Raw genomic sequence first — 19,992 nt, 5'->3', positions numbered from 1 at the left:
TAAACCTAGTTCACATCAGCGCCTGTCCCACTGGGGAGTGGAAGCTATTATATTCGGTTATAATAGCATGGGACTCGGTCCTCCGGAAGGGCTGAGGGCTCATTCTACAAGAGGTATGACTACCTCATGGGCACTATTTTAAGGGCCTTTCAGTTCAGGACATAAGCAAGTTGCGCTTCGCCTGATTTTATAGACTGGATGTCACAGAGCCATGACTGGCTCATTCCTTAAGTGTGTAAGAAACCAAAAAACACTCGTTCGTGAGGTGTTTTTTGCTTTTGGTTCGCATATATTCCTGTTCTATTCAGAGAATAGTTATGGATGTTGTTTGTGTTACATCACTGAGTTGGTTGACAGGCTTGCTTCGGACAGCATATCTGCAATACGGGAGTTGTCTATATCCCATAGTGAGATACCGATCGAATGTTTGAAAGAGAACTTTAGGTTACTTGCATAACCTCGGCTCTCTGCTAACATGAGGGAGGCATCTTGCCACACTTCTCTCCTTGCAGTGGCACGGAGAAGAGATGGCATGCTGAGAATGAAGTGAGGACCGCTTGCATACGTGTGTGTGTGTGTGTGTATATGTATGTGTATATATGTATATGTGTATATGTTTATGAGGGAGGCGGGACTCCCGCATCACTGTCGTGATTGGTCTGTCAACTGGCAGACGTGGTGTAATTGGTGCTTCCAGGATCGGTCACGCCCGAGGCGTTTCCCCATAGTGAAATTCCTCGCTCATGTTATCAGAGAACTAGGGTTACGTAAGTAACCTAAAGTTTCAGTGTTAGGTTAAGACTGTTAATAGAGACTTCTAATACTAATACTAGATTTAGTATTATTAATGATGTTTAGTTAATATTATTGTAAAAGTAAATGTGAGTAACAAGTGATGTTATGGGTGGTGACTCCTGCTCGTTGTGTGTGTGCACGCAGGTGCGAGATCGCCACGCGAGAGTACTGTGAGTTCATGCATGGCTACTTCCATGAGGAGGCCACGCTCTGCTCTCAGGTAACGCATACTGCATCTGATGCTGGTGAATGGTAATGATGATGATGATGATAATGTGATGTTCTTGACTGTGTTGATGTTTTCAGCATTGCTCATCACTGTTTAAGCGGGAGGGAATAATGAATATCAGGGTGGATTAGTATTTGCATTAAACAGCTAATATTTTGGAATACGTGGATGCTCAAATGGATGTTTGGGTGGAAGTTGAGATGGATAGGTGCTTGGATGAAGGCTTATTTGGATGCACAGATGTATGCTGGGAAGAAATGATGGATGTTCTGATGGTTGGGTGGATGCTTGGATGGATTCTGTAATGGGCACTGGTTTATGGATGTATGCTCAGATGGATGGATGGATAGATGGATGAATGCTTGGATGTACAATCAGAAGGATGTATGGATGTGTGTTAGACTGTATACTTGGTTGGAACTATGGATGCTCGAAACGATGAATGGGATGAGAACACATGTGTGCTGCCTGCCGTGTGTGTGTGTGCGTGCGTTATGCCTTGTAATGGGTCGGCACCCTGTCCGGGTGTACTCTACCTTGTGCTCTGGCGCAGACAATGGTTGGATGATATGGGGGCTAATTCTTTTTTTTCAGGTTGATAAAGTGTAATATACATTTAAATTAGCCATTGACTAAATACGATGTATATTTTTTAGAGCTGTTTAGATGCGATATAATGCAGCTACATTTTTAATTCTACCGTATTTTTATTACACAGGTTGCAAAACAATCGAATAGGAGGTTATATTGCATTTATCATACATTGCAAGGGTCCCTTCACATTTGAATGGCTTAAATATAATTATAATCTGGCCCGGTACTGTGTGTTGTTTCTGTTCTCGCAGGTTGGAGAGGGGTTTGTAAAAATTCATCTGTGATAAATGTGATGTGTGTGTGTGTCACTGCAGGTTCATTGTCTGGACAAGGTGTGTGGCCTGCTGCCGTTTCTGAACCCGGACATTCCGGACCAGTTCTACCGGCTCTGGCTCTCTCTGTTCCTGCATGCAGGGTATGGGGACACGTGCAAGAAGAAAAAGAGAAATTATATGTCTGTATAAAAGGGCTAGCTAGCAAAATCTTTACCTTCAGTCATTAGTTAGCTTATGCTTGCCACTCGCAAGTTGGCTAGCAACAGTGCTAACCATTTGTCCAGCATATTGTGTGCTCTAAAGGAACAAACTGCTAGTCATGCGAAGACAATAATTAACACTGTGTTAGGGATTACACTGATCACACTAAAACATGGCTTATTTTATGTCTCGTCTCGTCCCCTGTCAGTCTCCTGCATTGCCTGGTGTCCGTAGTCTTCCAGATGACTGTACTGAGAGACCTGGAGAAACTCGCTGGCTGGTTACGCATCTCCATCATCTATATTCTCAGCGGGATCACAGGAAACCTAGCCAGTGCTCTCTTCCTGCCATACAAAGCAGAGGTGATGACATCACACTTACATTTTAAACATTTTTTTTATCGCGTTAATCATTTATTGAACAGCAGTGTACACACAATATCGAGCACAACGTGTCAATCAGTGCATAGACTCAAGAAGAATCTAAATCCTGCATTTCCTGAGGTATCGGTACCATTACAATGATGAGTTCCTCTATATTCCACTCATCTCTAAAGTTTGATGGAGGATTGAAATGTCACCACTTTGATAACATGGTTAAAAACATTTGCTCATTTTAAATTCTTTTAAAATGTTTTCTTTTGCATTTAGGTATGCAAGACTAAGCTTGGTGTTTGTTTGTTTGTTTGTTTATTTATTTATTTATTTACAGTGGTGATTTTTCTATTTATCTGCATAAATATGACCAAAAACATCATCAGAAGTCCTAAAAGTAGATAAAGAGATCCCAATTGAACAAATGATACAAAATATTATACTTGGTCATTTATTTATTGAGGAAAATGATCCTACGTTACATATCTGAGTGGCAAAAGTATGTGAACCTCTACGATTAGCAGTTAATTTGAAGGTGAAATTAGAGTCAGGTGATTTCAGTCAATGGGATGACAATCAGGTGAGAGTGAGAACCTGGTTTTATTTAAAGAACAGGGATCTGTCGAAGTCTGATCTTCACAACACATGTTTGTGGAAGTGTATCATGGCACAAACAAAGATTTCTGAACACCTCAGAAAAAGTGTTGTTGATGCTCATCAGGCTGGAAAAGGTTATAAAACCATCTCTGAAGAGTTTGGACTCCACCAATCCACAGTCAGACAGACTGTCTATAAATGGAGGGAATTCAAGACCATTGTTACCCTCCCCAGGAGCGGTCAACCAACTTGGATCACTCCTAAGCAACTAAAGGCCTCTCTCACATCGGCTAATGTTCATGAGTCCACCATCAGGAGAACACTGAACAACAATGGTGTGCATGGAAGGGTTGCAAGGAGAAACCCACCGCTCTCCAAAAATAACATCGCAGTCCATCTACAGTTCAAAAATCACGTGGACAAACCAGAAGGCTACTGGAAAAATAATTTGTCGATGGATGAGTCCAAAATAGAACTTTTTGGTTTAAATGAGAAGTGTTATGTTTGGAGAAAAGAAAACACTGCATTCCAGCATAAGAACCTTATCGCATCTGTGAAATATGGTGGTGGTACTATCATGGTTTGAGCCCGTTTTGCTGCATCTGGGCGAGGACGACGTGCCATCGTTGATGGAACAATTAATTCTGAAATACACCAGCAAATTCTAAAGGAAAATATCAGAACATCTGTCCATGAACTAAATCTCAAGAGAAAATGAGTCATGCATCAAGACAAGACAACCCTCAGCACACAAGTCATTCTACCAAAGAATGATTAAAGAAGAGTAAAGTTAATGTTTTGGAATGGCCAAGTCAAAGCCCTGATCTTAATCCAATAGAAATGTTGTGGAAGGACCTGAAGCAAGCAGTTCATGTGAGGAAACCCACCAACATCCCAGAGTTGAAGCTGTTCTGCACTGAGGAACGGGCTAAAACTCCTCCAGGCCGATGTGCAGGACCGATCAACACTTACCAGAAACGTTTAGTTGCACTTACTGCTGCACACCAGATACTGAAAGCAAAGGTTCACATACTTTTGCCACTCTCAGTTATGTAATATTGAATAATTATCCTCAATAAATAAGTGACCAAGTATCATATTTTTCTCGTTTGTTTAAGTGGGTTCTTTTTATCTACTTTTATAACTTGTGTGAGATTCTGATGATGGTTGAGGTCATATTTATGCAGAAATTCAAAACGGTTCACAAACCTTCCAGCACCCCTGTATTTATTTTTACCGAATTACTTAGCGTAAGTCCTCATAAGCATGCACGGCTGTGCTTGTTCACCCCTACTTTAATCCTGTTTATCTGCTGCTCGATGTGCTGATGGAAAGAAGCGTGGATTAGTAACGTCTAGATGATTGGTGCTTAAAAGGTGTGTCATGCTGAACAAGCAAAGGCTAAAAGAAGCTAGAGCAGGAAGTGTGGTCATTACACCGCTTCACCCCTATCTACTTATCCCCGTCCACTTATCCACGGGCGGCTGTGGCTCGGGTGGTAGAGTTGACGGGTTGTCAACTAAGCGTAGGGTGGTTGGCGGTTCGATTCCCGGCCCACGTGACTCCACATGCCGAAGTGTCCTCGGGCAAGACTCTGAACTCTAAGTTGCTCCCGATGGCAAGTTAGCGCCGTGCACGGCAACTCTGCTACAATCGGTGTGAGTGTGTGAATGGGTGAATATGAGACAGACCATTTACCATATCTAGTAGAAGTAGCTTTATTTCCAATCAACATAAACAGTTTTATGATCGTTGGTGAAGTATCACAAGCACGATCCTGAGCACTGCAAACGATGAAATGGGCGAAAGCTACTTTACTTTTCCTCCTGTGTCGTTTCTCGACACTGAAGCACTCACATGTTTTGCAGTCGAGACGGATTACCCAGTTAGCGCGAGCCGGTTTAGCCTGATCTGACCCACTGAGATCCTCTTACTCTCGACTCTCAATTTTTCCTTCACGCTTATGCGCTTGTTTAGAAATGTTCGTCTCGAGAGGAGCCATTTTGTGGAACTTGTTCCACTTATGGCCTAATCTTCATATGTTTGCTTCAAAACTACATCATTTAAGATCATTTTTAAGGGGGGGAAAAAAAGTGAAGTAGCAGGGATGGTCCGTATTTTTAAAATGTAAATAAATAAATGTAAAAACATTTTAAGGGTGGCTATATTCTCTCTTTTATTGTACACAATTATACCACCATGCTCTTAAATCATCAAATCTTTCATTCTCAAAGGTGTTTGAGGAAAAAGTTGTACATAAGTGAATTAAAAATAGTAATTGCCGTGATGGAAGAGGATTAAAACATGGAAAGTGCTGTTAAGGGAAAATAACCACTTTTGGGTTCTCTCACACATGCGCACACACACACCCGCCTCCCCATCACTGATTATTATCCTATAACTGCTTGCCCGGTCATGTTTTATTTCCTATTCCTACTAAAGTGTGAAGGTGGAGTTGTATAAAAAAAAGCTGGAGTTTAAAAAAAAAAAACAAAAAAAACAAACAGGAAAAAACTATTGTTTTACATTTTCAAATCATAATTGCTTGCGTTTATATTTCTTATTCAGCTTATCATTTCTTTCTACCCGTTTTTTCACTCGTAGAATCAAAGAGGGGAATTAATAGGCTTGCTTCACAAGATCTAAAAAATAAATAAAGAAATAAATAAAAGGAAAATTCTAATTGTCTTAGTTTGGCGTTTTTTGTAACACTTCAATGTTTTTCTAAGAATGGCTAAAGCTGTGTGTGTGTGTGTGTGTGTGTGTGTGTGTGTGTGTGTGTTTCCGGCGTCTTCACCTCACTTGTCCTTGTAGAGGTGTCTTAGATTAACAGTCTGTCCAGCCATGACGTCAGTCTAATCAGGTCAAAATGAACAATTATGGTCTGTTCTTCTGAGTCAACAGCTTTACACAATCTCGAAGCGATTCCAGGAACAGTAGCATGCTTTTCAACGTTCCACTGCTTTAAAGGTGTGCGAGGGTTTCGTCTTAAAGCGTGTCTGCCCTGCCATTATCCCAAAGCACTTTCTGTCATTTGGGAGTGAAACGGAAACGCGTGCTGCGATTAGGCAAGTGTCAGTATAGTGAAATACGATGAAACGGTTAAATTCTACATTTATTTATTAGCATTCTTCAAATCCTCAGGCATTTGTAAACATGGTTGTCATGAAACTGGCACCTGATGAACATAATTGTGGATTCTCAGAGATGAATAAAAAAAACAGCACTGTCTTAGCATGATGATTAGTCTGTTAACATACTGTTAAACCCAGCTGTGATGTGATGCAAGCAAAACCCTTGTTAACTCAAGAACGAAATCAGGAGAGATGAAAAGCAAGGGGAATAAGAAAAAAGAATGAACGAAGGGAAGAACATGGAAAGAAGGATGGGAAGAATGAATGCAGAACAGAGCAAAGGGCAGAAAGGAAGCGTGTAGTAGCGTCACTAGCGCTGCTCGATGGAGGGAGCAGCAGATGAATTTTGCATTAAGCAGATGTTTTTGTTTCCATTGCGTGATTGGTGCACATGTTGATAAATACTATGTAATTAGATTCTTTTCAGTCCTGCCATTTCTGACTGTTTCCATTTTAGGATGTAATTGCTGCCCTGTGTATGTGCATTTTATTTATAAAAAAAATAAATAAAAAAAGAGAGAGAGAGAGAGGGTGAGAGAGAGGAAATTGATGGTCATCTATTTGACCCTTCAACCCTGTGCACCAACAACAAAAGATCACAGATTATTTGCGTCCCATTTTTATGCAGACGTCAGAAATCCGCAACCTCTGCACCTGTTTCTCGTGTAACCCTGCTGGCTTTTTGTTTTTGTTTTTTTACTTTTTCTGATAGCACCAATAACAGAGCTCTTATCGCGAATTACTAATGTTAACAACATCAGCGACGTAAGCACGATGTCAGGGCTGATGGCTTACGCTTACGCATGACTGTGATTTGGTATACAAGTGGTATACAAACTAATGTTTGAAAAGAATGAAGGGAGATTGAAAAGAAGGAGATGCAGAAGAAGGAGGAACGAGGTGAGGATGATTTTAGAAAGATGGAAGGAGGTGAGGAAGACAGAGGGAGGTGAGGAAGACTGAAGTAGGTGAGCAAGCAGAGGAAGACCGAAGGAATTGGGGACAGAAGGAAGTGAGGAACGAGAGGAATGTGGAAGGAGTTGAAGAAAGACAAGAAGATGAAGGAGGTGAGGAAGACTGAGAGGAAGGAGAAGAAGAATGAAGGAGGATGAGAGATTTAGAAAGATGGAAGGAGGAAGATTAAAGGCTGTGAGGAAGCAGAGGAAGGAGAAAGACAAGAAGATGAAGGATGTGGGGAAGTAGAGGAAGACTGAGAGGGGAAAAAAGGGATGAAGGAATGGAAGGAGGTAAAGAAGGAGAGGGAAAACAAGGAGTTGAGGAAGGAGAGGAATTAAGGAAGGAATTGATAAAAAATAAAATAAATGAAGGAAGTAGAAAAAGGAAGTAAAGAATGAAAAAGGAAGAAGGGCAAGAAGAAAGACATGGGGGGGATGCGAGGAGAAGGTTAGAAAGAAAATCACAAAAGTGGCATAAAATCATTCTATTTCTCTATTCCTCTCCACTCCTTCGTCCATATGGGTTCACTGGTGTTTCTTTCACTCGATTCTCACTGCTTGATTCTGAGGCTCTCACGAGGGAGGTATCCAGCATGAAACCACTTGCTTGCTTGATCCAATTCCCACAAACCCATTCTGTCCTCGGTATAATAAATGAGTCATTGGAGACTGGGGTCGTTCCAGCAGTACCAAAGACCGCTGCTGTTACACCTGTACCAAAGAAAGAAAATGTTGCCGTGGATGATTAACAATTTTTCGTCGATACTGTGGATCATGGTCTTTTACTTACCTGCCTTGAAAGTGTTTTTGGTGTGTCTGGGACAGTTTTAAACTGGTTTAAATCCTATTTTACTGACCGTCCCCAGTTTATTTCTGTGGGTGGTTACAGGTCTGACACTAGCGCTGTGCTCACTGGTGTTCCTCAGGGTTCAGTTTTAGGCCCTCTACTTTTCAATATTTATCCATCTCCACTTGGGCGTCTGCTGCGTACGCTCGGCCTCCGTCATCACTTTTAAACTGACGATACCCAAATCTACATTCACTCAAAATCTGGTGAAAACCTTGATGTTTCTTTTCTTTCTGATTGTATTTCTGAGATCAAAACATGGATGAATAATAACGTTCTGTGCCTGAATAGCGGGAAAACCGAAGTTATGCTTATAGGTTCCCGTCATCAAATTCTCAGAGCTGGTCCACTGTCTCTGTTGGTTGATGGCTCTGTTCTAGAGACTCGAAGTAAAATGAGGAACCTTGGAGTAATTTTTGATACCAGTCTTACATTTGATTCTTTTGTTCAGAGCACTGTTAAAGCATCCTTTTTTCACCTCTGAGATATAGCTAGACTGCGCCCAATGCTAAACTTCTCTGTGACTAGAAGCTGATAAACTCATTTGTCGTCACTCGTATAGATTACTGTAACGCCGTTTTAGACGGAGTGTCTAAATCCACAGTCAACAAACTGCAATATGTACAAAACTCTGCCACCAGGATCCTGACTGGGACCAGTCCCTGTCCAAAACCCTGTTTTGGATTCCTTGCACTGGCTCCCGGTCAGGTTCCGAGTCGATTATAAGATCACGATGTTGACGTACAAAGTATTACATGGCTTGGCTCCTCATTACTTATCTGGTTTATTAATTTCTTACACCAAAAATCGCTTAAAATCTATGGGTGACGGGGCTTTTTCTGTCTACGCTCCTTCACTTTGGAGCTCTCTTCCTCCTGAAGTCAGGGAAGCTCAGACCTTTGGCATTTTTAAAGGTGCTTTATAAAATAAGTTGTTTATTATTATTATTTTTATCATAATTATTCATTTCCCTTGTAATGCAGGTGGGTCCAGCAGGTTCTCAGTTTGGTCTGCTAGCGTGCCTGTTTGTGGAGCTCTTTCAGGGCTGGCAGATGTTGGAGAAGCCATGGAATGCCTTCCTCAAGCTGCTCGGCCTTGTTCTCTTCCTGTTCTTCTGTGGCCTGCTGCCGTGGATCGACAACATCGCCCACATCTTCGGCTTCCTCAGCGGCTTGCTGCTGTCCTTCGCCTTCCTGCCTTACGTCACCTTCGGCACCTTCGACAAGTATCGCAAGCGTGTGCTCATCATCCTGTCACTGCTCGTGTACTTGGGGCTGTTCTCCTCGCTCATCGTCTGGTTCTACATCTACCCCATCGACTGGTATTGGCTCGAGTATCTCACCTGCATCCCCTTCACCAGCAAGTTCTGCGAGCGATATGATAACGACCCCATCGGCCACTAACACGCTAGAAGCTTTGCTCATTCTCTAGAACTGCAATATTGACCATGTGGTGCACTGGCATGCTTGTGGTCATGCTAGTCCAGGGAACAGTATTGCAAGGTAAAACATTTCTGGAAACCAAGTACTGTAAAGAACCAATAAGAAGTAAGGGATTAGAAAAGCCGGATTTACAGATGCTACACTGATACTACTGCTGATGTTTTGGTGCATTATCAGGTGACGGTTACTCCTGAGATCCACTGGTTTTGTGCAAGACTTCTACTGCAGGAGTTTTAGGTACAATGTTTATAATCCTGCACAAATTTCCTATTGACACTAAATACTACATCAGGGTACATCTCTGTCAACCTTGCCTTAAACTAGCGTTTTATTAATTTCGCACATGGGTGCCATGTTCTTGCACTGTAGAGGTTAATGAACGATACCTTTTGTGTCCATATGTTCAGGTTGAAGCGATACTCCAGCGTTATTTAACCTAATCTCTATCTACCATATATTAAGCTGTGAATCTTTTCCAGAGGAAGGTATTTATGGTAATGCATTACCAACATAGTCGTGTGGGTCTGAGCGGAAAGCATAAATAACAAATGACTCATTTTATTTTTTACACTATACCGCTCCATTGTTGGAAGGTCAACATTGATAAGGTTGGCGTTAATTGTTCATTCATCTGCAGTAATTGCCGCCGGTCGTGGTGGATCACAGGAACACTCCGAATGAGGCGGGAATACACCCTGCATGGGTTAGTCCATCACGGAGTTTACATCCATTCGCACACTCATTCAGACATCAGGGAGAAGCTGGAAGAAACCATGGACATGTGGAGAACATGTGAAACTCCCACATGGACAGTAACCCAAGCTTAGGATCCAACTGGGGAACGTGGAGGTGTGAGGCAACGGTGCGACCCGCTGCACGACCGTGCTGTTGGCCGTACACTTCCTACACTTTCCTTGCCACTGGGGTGGTACTCTCGATGGAATATATTTTGTACATAATGTATTGTTCTAAGACTTGGAATTGTTTTAAACGTTCACTACACTTACATTACCATGTAAAAGATGCGTACAGAAGATGCACCCTTGAGGGTACAACCCCAGTGATAAGAAAACGTGCAGATTATAGTACTTTTTATGCCTCCACCACTAGGTGGTGGATTTTTGAATTGATCCAAAGTAGGGTCAGGGTCACAGCAAGGTCAGATTCCTGCAGTAGTTTTTCTTTTTCTTTCCCCCAATAGCTTCCTTCCTGTTTGCCAAACAGTGATGATACTTACACGTTCATATACAGGAGCTCAAGGCCTATTTTCTGGCTATCTATGATTTTTGCCAATAGTCTGTCCACCAGTCAGTCCAAGATTCTTGTTACTGTGAAATATCAAGAACGAGCGGTTGAAGGTTCTGTGGAATTACCATTGTAGCCTGCAGATGACCGATCTAAACTTGAGTAAAGGTCACGGCAGGGTGAAATGTCTGAAATAATTATTCTTCAATAGTTTCCTTCCTGTTTGTCATACAGAGCTGTTACTTGCATAGGAACTGGAAGCTCATTTTCTGACTGTCTAAAATTTTTGCCGTTGGTGCGTCTACTCGCATGTCCGTCTGAGATTCTCCTTAGCGGGATGTCTCGAGATCTAATGGTTGAATGTTTGTAGGATATATGTGGAATTATTTTAACCAGGAGATGAACTGGTAACATTTTGGAATTGATCCAAGCAGGGTTAAGGTGACCGCAAGGTCAGGATTTTCTTCAATAGTGTCCTTCCCTTTTTGAAGAATATTTTAAGGGGGTTTCAGGCATACAAATTAGTAACGAGTACGACCAGAGTCGTTGGCAGCAGAGCTCTCCCTGTCAACACTGTGAGTGTCTGAGAGTGCAAGAACTCTTAGTTTTATAGATTTGTGTTAAATGGAAATGTGACACGTGAAGTAAAAGCCCATGCAGTGCATTTTCAGTGGTACGAGATTAGGTTGAATAACACTGGGGTATCCCTATAATGTTTTTTTATGTCATGTCCATGTTTAGCTCTTATGACACCAGGGTTTGTTACTACTACTACGCCAACTTCTTATACCTACTGCGCTACCTTGCCTTTTTGTCACCTGGGACCGAGAATCGCAAAGACCCCACAGTGACATAGTTGCCAGTTTATTAGGTACACTGTATGGCCAAAGGTTTGTGGACGCTTGAGCCTCACACCAGTATGGGCTTGTTGAACATCCTGTTCCAAATTTAATCCCTGCTTTGCTGTTCACTACCTTCACTCTTCTGGGAAGGCTTTTCACTAGATTTTTAGAGTGTGGCTGTGGAGACTTGTATGCATACAGCCACAAGAACACGGATGTTGGGTGAGGAGGCCTGGGGTGCACTCGGCATCCCAGTTCATCCCAAAGGAGTTCGTTGGGATTGAGGTCAGGGTTCTGTGCAAGCCACTCGATTTCCACTACAACCTTGGCAAACCATGTCGTCACGGACCTCACTTTGTGCACTAGGGCATTGGTCATGCTGGAAAAGGTTTGGGCCCCTTATTTCCAGAGAAGCAAAATCTTAATTCTACAGCATACAAAGACATCCTAGACACTTTTGCGCTTCCAACTTTGTGACAAACGTTTGGGGAAGTCCAGCATATGGGCGTGATGGTCAGGTGTCCACAAACATTTGGCCATATAGTGTACTAGTTTATTGTACTTCTGTAAATGAAAATCACTTATCACAGGCTTCGGCTTGTTCTTAGGTTGTTATGTTGTATTATATAATTATTGGAAATGATATCAGGGGCCTTCAGAAATATAAAAGTTAACTTTAGTCAAAAGAACTAAAAATGCTGACAGTGAATTGAAGCTAATGGGATCTTGTTGGCGTGATGGTATAATAAACTGGCAGCACAGTGTATACGTGTACCGTAATAAAAATCTCATATTACAGTAACAACATATTTCCTCAGGTTTTGATATTATCATAGTGTTATATTTGATCAAAAAAAAAAAAAAAGCGCCATATGTTTATCTGTTCTCACTGGGTAGCTTTTTAACCAGAAAGGACTCATTCCCTTCAGGATACAGGTCTATTAGCGGCCATTGTTTATAACACTCTTGAGTGTGAGAGATGTATACTCACAATTGTTCCCTAGCTTCTCAGATTAGTAGCAATAGTAAGACCTTAAAATGTTCACTACAGTGTTGTGCTTTGCCGGAATTTTGCTTCATATTGTCAAACCAATTGTCGTCACTTCTATACCACAGCACTGTTCGACTCTGACGGTAGTTTTCGGCTGCGAGGTTTATATTAACGTGCTTGTTCTAACGTGACGTCGTTTCCATAGTAACAACTTCCACAGGGAGTCGTATGGCGGACGCGCCGCGTAAATGTAGTAGTTAATGCTGTTCCTTTAAATTTTCTGACATGACGTCAGGGTGGAGGTTTACTGTTTCTTGGTTTAATTTAATAGAGAGAGAGAGGAAGAAAAAAAAGCCATTTGAGGGAACAACTGTTTATCGCTGTTATGATGTAATTGTTAACAAGAACCTGTTTTGTGAATGATCCACAACATAACGTGACTATAAATGGATAAAAAGTCCCACTTGTTGATTTTGTAATGAATAAAACATTGTTCGCGTTGGCAAATTGCTGTGGTAGAAGTGGAATAAAGCACTTTTTATTATTGGAAAATGATCAACTTCAGGGTTGTACCATGACATGGTTGTTGATTTTATTTTCCTATAACATCACGCCACGACCTGTTTAATCCCTTACGTCTATGTCCGTTACGCAGTTTTATTGTAATTTCTCTGAAAATGAGCGATTTGTTTCTTATAATGAGGAAATAATGATGTTATTGTGATATGAGGCATCCTTAACTCTTAATGTATTTTGATTATGAAATGTAGTCCCCGAAGGTTTTCACAGATAATATTAGCTGAGCGTTCACAACATTCCGGACATTCAGAACGTCAACGGTCCAGCATTCTCACCCAGGTCTGGCGAGGAGACACTGTGGCCTTGATACGTGCCTGGATTATAGACAGAGAGAGGAGAGACCAATGACTGAAATGAATTATAGCCTGATTGTGATGATCTCACAACGGGAGGCTTTGATTAGTCATATTCTAAAGCAAAGCCGGATTAGTGTCCGCTATCCAACACGTCCGATGACTGAAGACGCACCGCAATTTGACCGTCGTACAGGAGAACTGGATTTTCCAGCTCGTGTCATATGTTCCTGATTGGAGCAGACCAAAAAAATGGTATGTCCTGTTTGTGGCCTATGAAGCAGCACTTGACTTCTTGGATGGACTCAAAAGTTTACATAACAAGAGTTTCAAATAACCCGAACGTATTGTTTTATACGTGTCATTATCACTTTTGTACATTTAAAAAAATCAAACTGCCGTTACATTTTAGGTTTTAAATAATATTTTCTACTTTAATAAAATTGTACTGTGCCTTATAAATACATAAACAATAAGGGAGTGGATGATCTTTACGGATTTTTTTTTTCGATAACCTGAAAATGTAATGTTGTGCATTGAATGTACTGGACCAAACTTCTGTACTTTATCAACTGATTCATGGACTTTTTCTGTTATATTTATATGAACAACCAAACATTAAATTTTCTTAAAATAAATGTCATGTTACTACACTATTTACTGGTTTACTACTGGCGCACAGTGGCTTAGTGGTGAGCATGTTCGCCTCACACCTCCAGGGTCGGGGGTTCGATTCCCACCGTGGCCCTGTGTGTGCGGGGTTTGCATGTTCTCCCCGTGCTGCGGGGGTTTCCTCCGGGTACTCCGGTTTCCTCCCCCAGTCCAAAGACATGCATGGTAGGCTGATTGGCGTGTCCAAAGTGTCCGGGGTGTGTGAATGTGTATGTGATTGTGCCCTGCGATGGATTGGCACCCTGTCCAGGGTGTACCCCGCCTCGTGCCCCATCCTCCCTGGGATAGGCTCCAGGTTCCCTGTGACCCTGAAGAAGGATAAGCGGTATAGAAGATGGATGGATTGTTTACATGATATTAATATAGAATATAACAGAATAATATAATAGAATATATAACCAGTTTTTTTTTTTTTTTAAGGGTTTAAGGGCGGGTTGTAAGATTTTGACACGTTTAATTAAGAAATGTGGGATCAAAATTATTTAGCTAGTGTCATTACATCAAAAGCCAATCAGGTTTCAGTATGCAAATGAAGGACATGAACACTTGCTAAGGAAAGGGAGTGTGCAAGTGTGAGAGTCGTGGATGTCCTCATTTATATGTACATATCTGGTTTTCTCACTAGAGGATGAAAGAGTACGTTAAATGCTTGTGTAATATAGAAACATTATTGCTAACTTGAAATGTGTTCACTATTCTACATCGTAGAAAAATAGTGCAGCGAAAATAGTGAAAAATCGCTTCTTTATTATATCTCTATTTACAAAATCATACAAAATCATAGATGTCTTGATTCAAGACTCCACAGAGGCAAAGGTGGTGGGTGTCTACCGCAAAAGGCAAAAAGATCTCCAAAATATATCATAAATATTGGACACATTGAGCTTGAACGATTCTGTGACTTCTGAATATTGGATTCCATGAACAGGTTTTGGAAAGGTTACCTGAGGTGCTGGACAAACCCCGCCTGTAATGCTCCCTAATGCAGGTAAAGCCGTCTGCACCTTAGGAACAGCCAAACACTGTAGTTAAATACGATTGCTGTGTTCGGTATTAATGTGTCCTTGCAAGTAATGAATTGCCTAGCGTTTCTTTGGTTAACATTGTAAGTAGAATTTAAGAAAATTAATCTTTTGGATGTGATAAAGATTTTTAGAGGTTGGGTGGGGGGGGATTGCTGCTAAGCAGTTCCTCAGGGTCTTAAAATATCTTTCACATGGACAGGATTTGGAACCTGTCCACATGTTGTCCTTGTCGCAGAGCGCTTGCTAATTCGTTTGAATCGATTATTCCAGGTCTCCAATTAGAAGAGAGCACAGTAGCAGGGTGGCAAGTCAATGCTGTTTTAATGCTTCTACACAACAAACATCTAGAGCAACCACAAGACACTCGACGACACCATACTCGACAATATCGCTACAGCTTAACGACCGAGGGACTGTTTATAGCCGCGCCACGTATACACACCATGTAGGGCAAGGTGATACGACAATACGATACTGATATGGTGATAAATTGTTAGTGTGATTTCTGAGAGTATCAGTCATTTTCATCGTTATTCGTGGTAACAATAACAAGTAACAAGTTGTGCTGTTTTGTTATCGGGTGTGTTCTCAACTATCAAGCTTTTTCTGGTCTTTTTTTTTTTTTTTTAAAACTATAATTGAAACCATCTCACCACGTTCCATTCTTCTTTACCTACCACCATTGCCTCCTTTCTGATAATGAACAGGTTATTAAAAAGAAGAAGAAAAAAAAAAACACATGATAGAAAAATAAAGCAAAAGTGCTCAAATGAGAAACAACATTTATCAATGTAAAGGACACGAAAACATATTCTCCTAATTTTAAAGACAGGCGCATGGTGGCTTAGGGGTTAGCGCGTGCGGGTGTGTGTGGAGTTTGCGTGTTGTCCTCGTGCCGCGGGGGTTTCCTCCGGGTACTCCGGTTTCCTCCCCCGGTCCAAAGACATGCGTTGTAGACTGATTGGTATGAACGGGTGTGTGAGTGTGTATGTGATTGTGCCCTGCGACGGACTGACACGCCGTCCAGGGTGTACCCCGCCCTGTTCCCGATGCTCACTGGGATAGGCTTCAGGTTCCCTGTGACCCTGTAGTATAAGCGGTATAGAAGATGGACGGTTGGGATGAATTTTAAAGATATGGAATGAAAAACAAAATGCATGAACAATATCGAACTCGTCATGAAGCCAGCCATTGCGAAGGTGGAGAATGCTGATGGGACTGTTTATTTCTTTCTTTTCCTCCTTTCATATTTTTTTGTAATCAACTTTCCATTTACAAATGTGGACAAACACCTAGCGACACCACAGACATAACCTACACTCAAAGCAGGAGCTGCGACAAAACTTCCCCGCCAGAATTAGCCTCCCACGCCACTCTGCTTTGGCATCTGGGGTAATGAAAAGAACAATGGTGGCTGAGTAAACTCAGCAGCCACTGTTGCGGCGCATGAAGGCATGGCCACGCACGGCGTACTGCATCTCGATGAAGGTCAGCGGCCCGACTGTGATCTCACTCGGGCCCTGGACCTTGAAGCCGGACTTCTGGTAGAAGGGCACGAGGAAATCCTCGCACATGAGCACGGCGCGGCGCACGTACGGCAGACAGCGTAGGTACTGCAAGTAGCGCCACATCAGGATGGAACCGCGGCCCTGCTGCCGGAACGTACGGTGCACTGCCAGCACGTGGATGTGGACCGTGGTGCCCTGAGGTTTGTGAAGCGTCAAAGCTTCCTGTAAGAAACGGTAGACAAAAGACGATAGGGTTACTTACTGATAGGATCTCAAGATGAAGTCAGGACACAGGACCTGCCAAAACGATACGTAAGAAATAAACCACAGCTTGTCAGAATCCAAAATGTGGAAGACGTCCTGTTAAAAAGCACCAACACTGGAGACCCTTCCCTAAACGTCTATAGAAGTCAGAGTTAGCACTTCATACTGTGTTTCATTCGAAGAGAAACTACCCACAGTACGATCTTAAATTAAAAGGGTTCCAAAAATGGTTATTCGGATGGTTGTTCAGGCTACCATGAAGTAAGAAAGGTTCTCTCTCACGCTTTTATAAACACTGTTCAGCTGCACTCGGACAGACTTCCTGAGTGTATGCAAGCGCTTAATAAACTCGGCTCTTCAGTCGCTGAATTCATTTTTCACAGATTACCCCTCACGATAGACAGTTCTATACCCAATTTAAAAAACTTTCTCGTTCTCCTAAGCACTCGGGTTTTCCTAACGTATACAGACAACAGGTTTTCGTCTTGCTCTTGTCCTATCGCTGGACTTTTGTATGTCTTTGTGTCTCATTGTTTCACCGGATCCAGTTCTTTCGGATTTGTATTTCATTTTATCCCGGAGTGAAATGGAAGTCTGAATGAGTGCAGGCGTATACTCAGAGGGTAAACCAGTTACCCTTATAGAGTGCTACTATCAGTTGTATTGAGAGTTTAGCAAAATAACTATTTATTATTAAACGTTATTCTATTTTTGCAGTCTTTTATATAAATCGTCGATTTAATTTCATTTTAAGTACTAAAATGAACCCATTGCTTGAGGATGACCCATAAACATATGTTTTGGTTAAATGTCTTACTCTTATCGTCTACATGGCTGCTATAAATTCTGTAAAGTGCTTTTTAATAAAAGTTTCGGTGCTTCCGCTCTTTGCTGTGGTGTGAGTGGGAACTCACTGTGGTGAGACGCTCCTGATCCCACAGTGAACCAATGATGAAGGAGACGAGTCTGCCTTCCACGAACCAGCCCAGGGACAGCTCGGGGCAGAGGGTGAGGAAGTGACGCACCTCGTCCAGGTGAAGTGGACACTCGCCCGACACCGAGATGAACGCTGAACAGGGTACACGGCTTAATCAGTACAAAGGGTGCTAAAAACTTTAGGTTAAATTTTTACATTCTTTTAAACCTTTATTTACCTGGGGAAAAAAAATTTCGACATTTAAAACTCAATTAAGGTACATCAATTGTATGTTTACTTTGTTTGTACCTTGCAATACAAAAATGTGCCAGTGCCACATAACTTTTAATTCAAAAAGAGCACACTTTATTGATTTGGGTAAAAGTTTAAGTTTCATTCTAGAGTATATATCTGAAAAATAGAAGAAACTCAATTCTGAAATAAATAAATTACACACACACACACACACACACACACACACACATACATATGTGTATGCACATACACATATATACACATACATATGTGTATATATATATATATATATATATATATATATATATATATATATATATATATATATATATATATATATATATTCTGCACTTTAGTGAATAGTTAGTGATTCACTGATTCACTGATTCACTTCAGTGAATCAGTTTTCAACAAAACTAAAGTAACATAAAAACGTAAGTTTTTTTTTTTTTCTAAAATCTCAAAGTGCTTAGCCTACATTTACAACATGAATGTTCATTTATAAATTAACGTATTAAATTATACAAGTACATTAACACAATGTAAACAACAAATCTAACATTTATAGTTTTTGTGCCTTTTTAAAAGAAACATTTATACTTTTAAAATACATATTCTAGTGTTAACACTATATATGAATGCTTACTTTGTGCACACAGGAATGCATGGCTTATTGAATGTATTATTTTGAGGCATTATGACAAGTGGAAATGTGTCTGGAATGCTTTGTGTTGTTGTTTTTGTTGTTGTTGTTGCACTCAGGTCAATTAAAAGGCACATTTAAGTGTGCTTCAGTATGTTCAGAAAGATATATTCAAGTTCTTACAGCATACCGAAATAGAATATAAAAAGATATTACTGTAAAAGTTACTTTGAAAAGTTGTCATTTGGAATAATAAATCACAGTATATTTTAGGTGTATTTCCAGAAAGTAATTTGGAAAATAAAAATGCCCTATACTTCATACTGGAACTATTTATGCACATAAGTATCATCTCGGTTAGGGTGTACATACTGTGAGTGTCTGCTCCGAAAAGTTTTATTGTTTGAACTGATTTTTTTTATTATTATCTTTTAGAATTAAACATTAGGATAGTAACTTGGATAAATAGTACGTTAAATTAGAGAATTAGATGTATGTTTTTAAGATCTTTCATTCATGACATTTAGCTACTACTGACTTCCATAATAATAATAACTTGCGTATGTTTAGTGTGCGAGTGTGGTGTGCGAGTGTGGTATGCGAGTTTGTTGTGAGAGTTTGGTGTGCGAGTGTGGTATGCGAGTGTGGTATGCGAGTTTGTGGTGTGTGAGTTTGTGGTCTGTGAGTGTGGTGTGTGAGTGTGGTGTGCGAGTTTGGTGTTTGGCGTGCGAGTGTGGTGTGTGAGTTTGGTGTGTAACTCACCCTCTCTCTCGATCTCGAACACACTGATGGCGTCTTCGGTGTTGAGGGAGCGGAACTCGCTGGCCGGAAGTGTGTGACGCCGCTGTCTCGAGGGCGACACGGACGCGTGGAGGGGTTTGAAGAAAGGCAGCGCGCTCACCGCAGACATGCTTTCACTTCAACTCTCTCAACAAGCCTCCCTACTCTTACAGGTGTGCTTTGTATGGGTATCGTGTTCAACAGCAGGAGCGCGTGACCGTCCCGAGCGCCGCGCGTGTGGAAAGTGAGCTGCTGTGGTGCGCGTGTGGAAAGTGAGCTGCTGTGGGGCGCGTGAGAGCGCATTTATAAACGCCTTCAGCCGCTTAAACGCCGTGTTAGTCACCGCTAATAGATGGCTTATGCTTGATGGCGGGGCTGTCACATTGTGCGGTTTTAATTCCCACTGGGCTGTCTTTGTTTCAGCTGTGCGCGTGGACCAAATGCTGGATGCACTTAATACTGAATAATTGAGCAAACCCTGTTCTGTTTTGTTTTGTTTTTCTTTTCTGTTGCACATATCATTCATACTGAAGTG

At 41.4% G+C, this 19,992-nt stretch overlaps 2 protein-coding genes across 4 annotated transcripts in view; one reads left to right on the top strand and one right to left on the bottom strand.

Annotated features, from left to right (window-relative positions):
- The window catches only part of LOC128616141 (inactive rhomboid protein 2-like), a 43,058-nt gene extending 29,008 nt beyond the window's left edge, over nt 1–14,050 (top strand). For all 3 annotated transcript variants that reach the window (XM_053638672.1, XM_053638673.1, XM_053638674.1), the window contains 4 exons: nt 940–1,015; nt 1,933–2,033; nt 2,303–2,456; nt 8,986–14,050. In XM_053638672.1, the coding sequence (XP_053494647.1) occupies nt 940–1,015; nt 1,933–2,033; nt 2,303–2,456; nt 8,986–9,405 (751 nt within the window). In that variant the 3' untranslated portion in view covers nt 9,406–14,050. The remainder of the gene's footprint in view (nt 1–939; nt 1,016–1,932; nt 2,034–2,302; nt 2,457–8,985) is intronic.
- A 1,297-nt stretch (nt 14,051–15,347) lies between these two features.
- Nucleotides 15,348–19,587, bottom strand: aanat1 (arylalkylamine N-acetyltransferase 1). The gene is made up of 3 exons (XM_053638676.1): nt 19,440–19,587; nt 17,778–17,932; nt 15,348–16,821 (listed from the first exon to the last, which is right to left on the bottom strand). Exons 1-3 carry the CDS (start codon nt 19,585–19,587, stop codon nt 16,516–16,518), a joined length of 609 nt encoding a protein of 202 aa, XP_053494651.1. The 3' UTR covers nt 15,348–16,515.
- Nucleotides 19,588–19,992: the final 405 nt, after the last annotated feature.

This window comes from Ictalurus furcatus, chromosome 12 (assembly GCF_023375685.1).
Source record: "Ictalurus furcatus strain D&B chromosome 12, Billie_1.0, whole genome shotgun sequence".
Classification (NCBI taxonomy): Eukaryota; Metazoa; Chordata; class Actinopteri; order Siluriformes; family Ictaluridae; genus Ictalurus; species Ictalurus furcatus.
The sequence above is the reverse complement of the archived record's forward strand: the minus strand, read 5'-3'. Positions and strand labels throughout refer to the sequence as shown.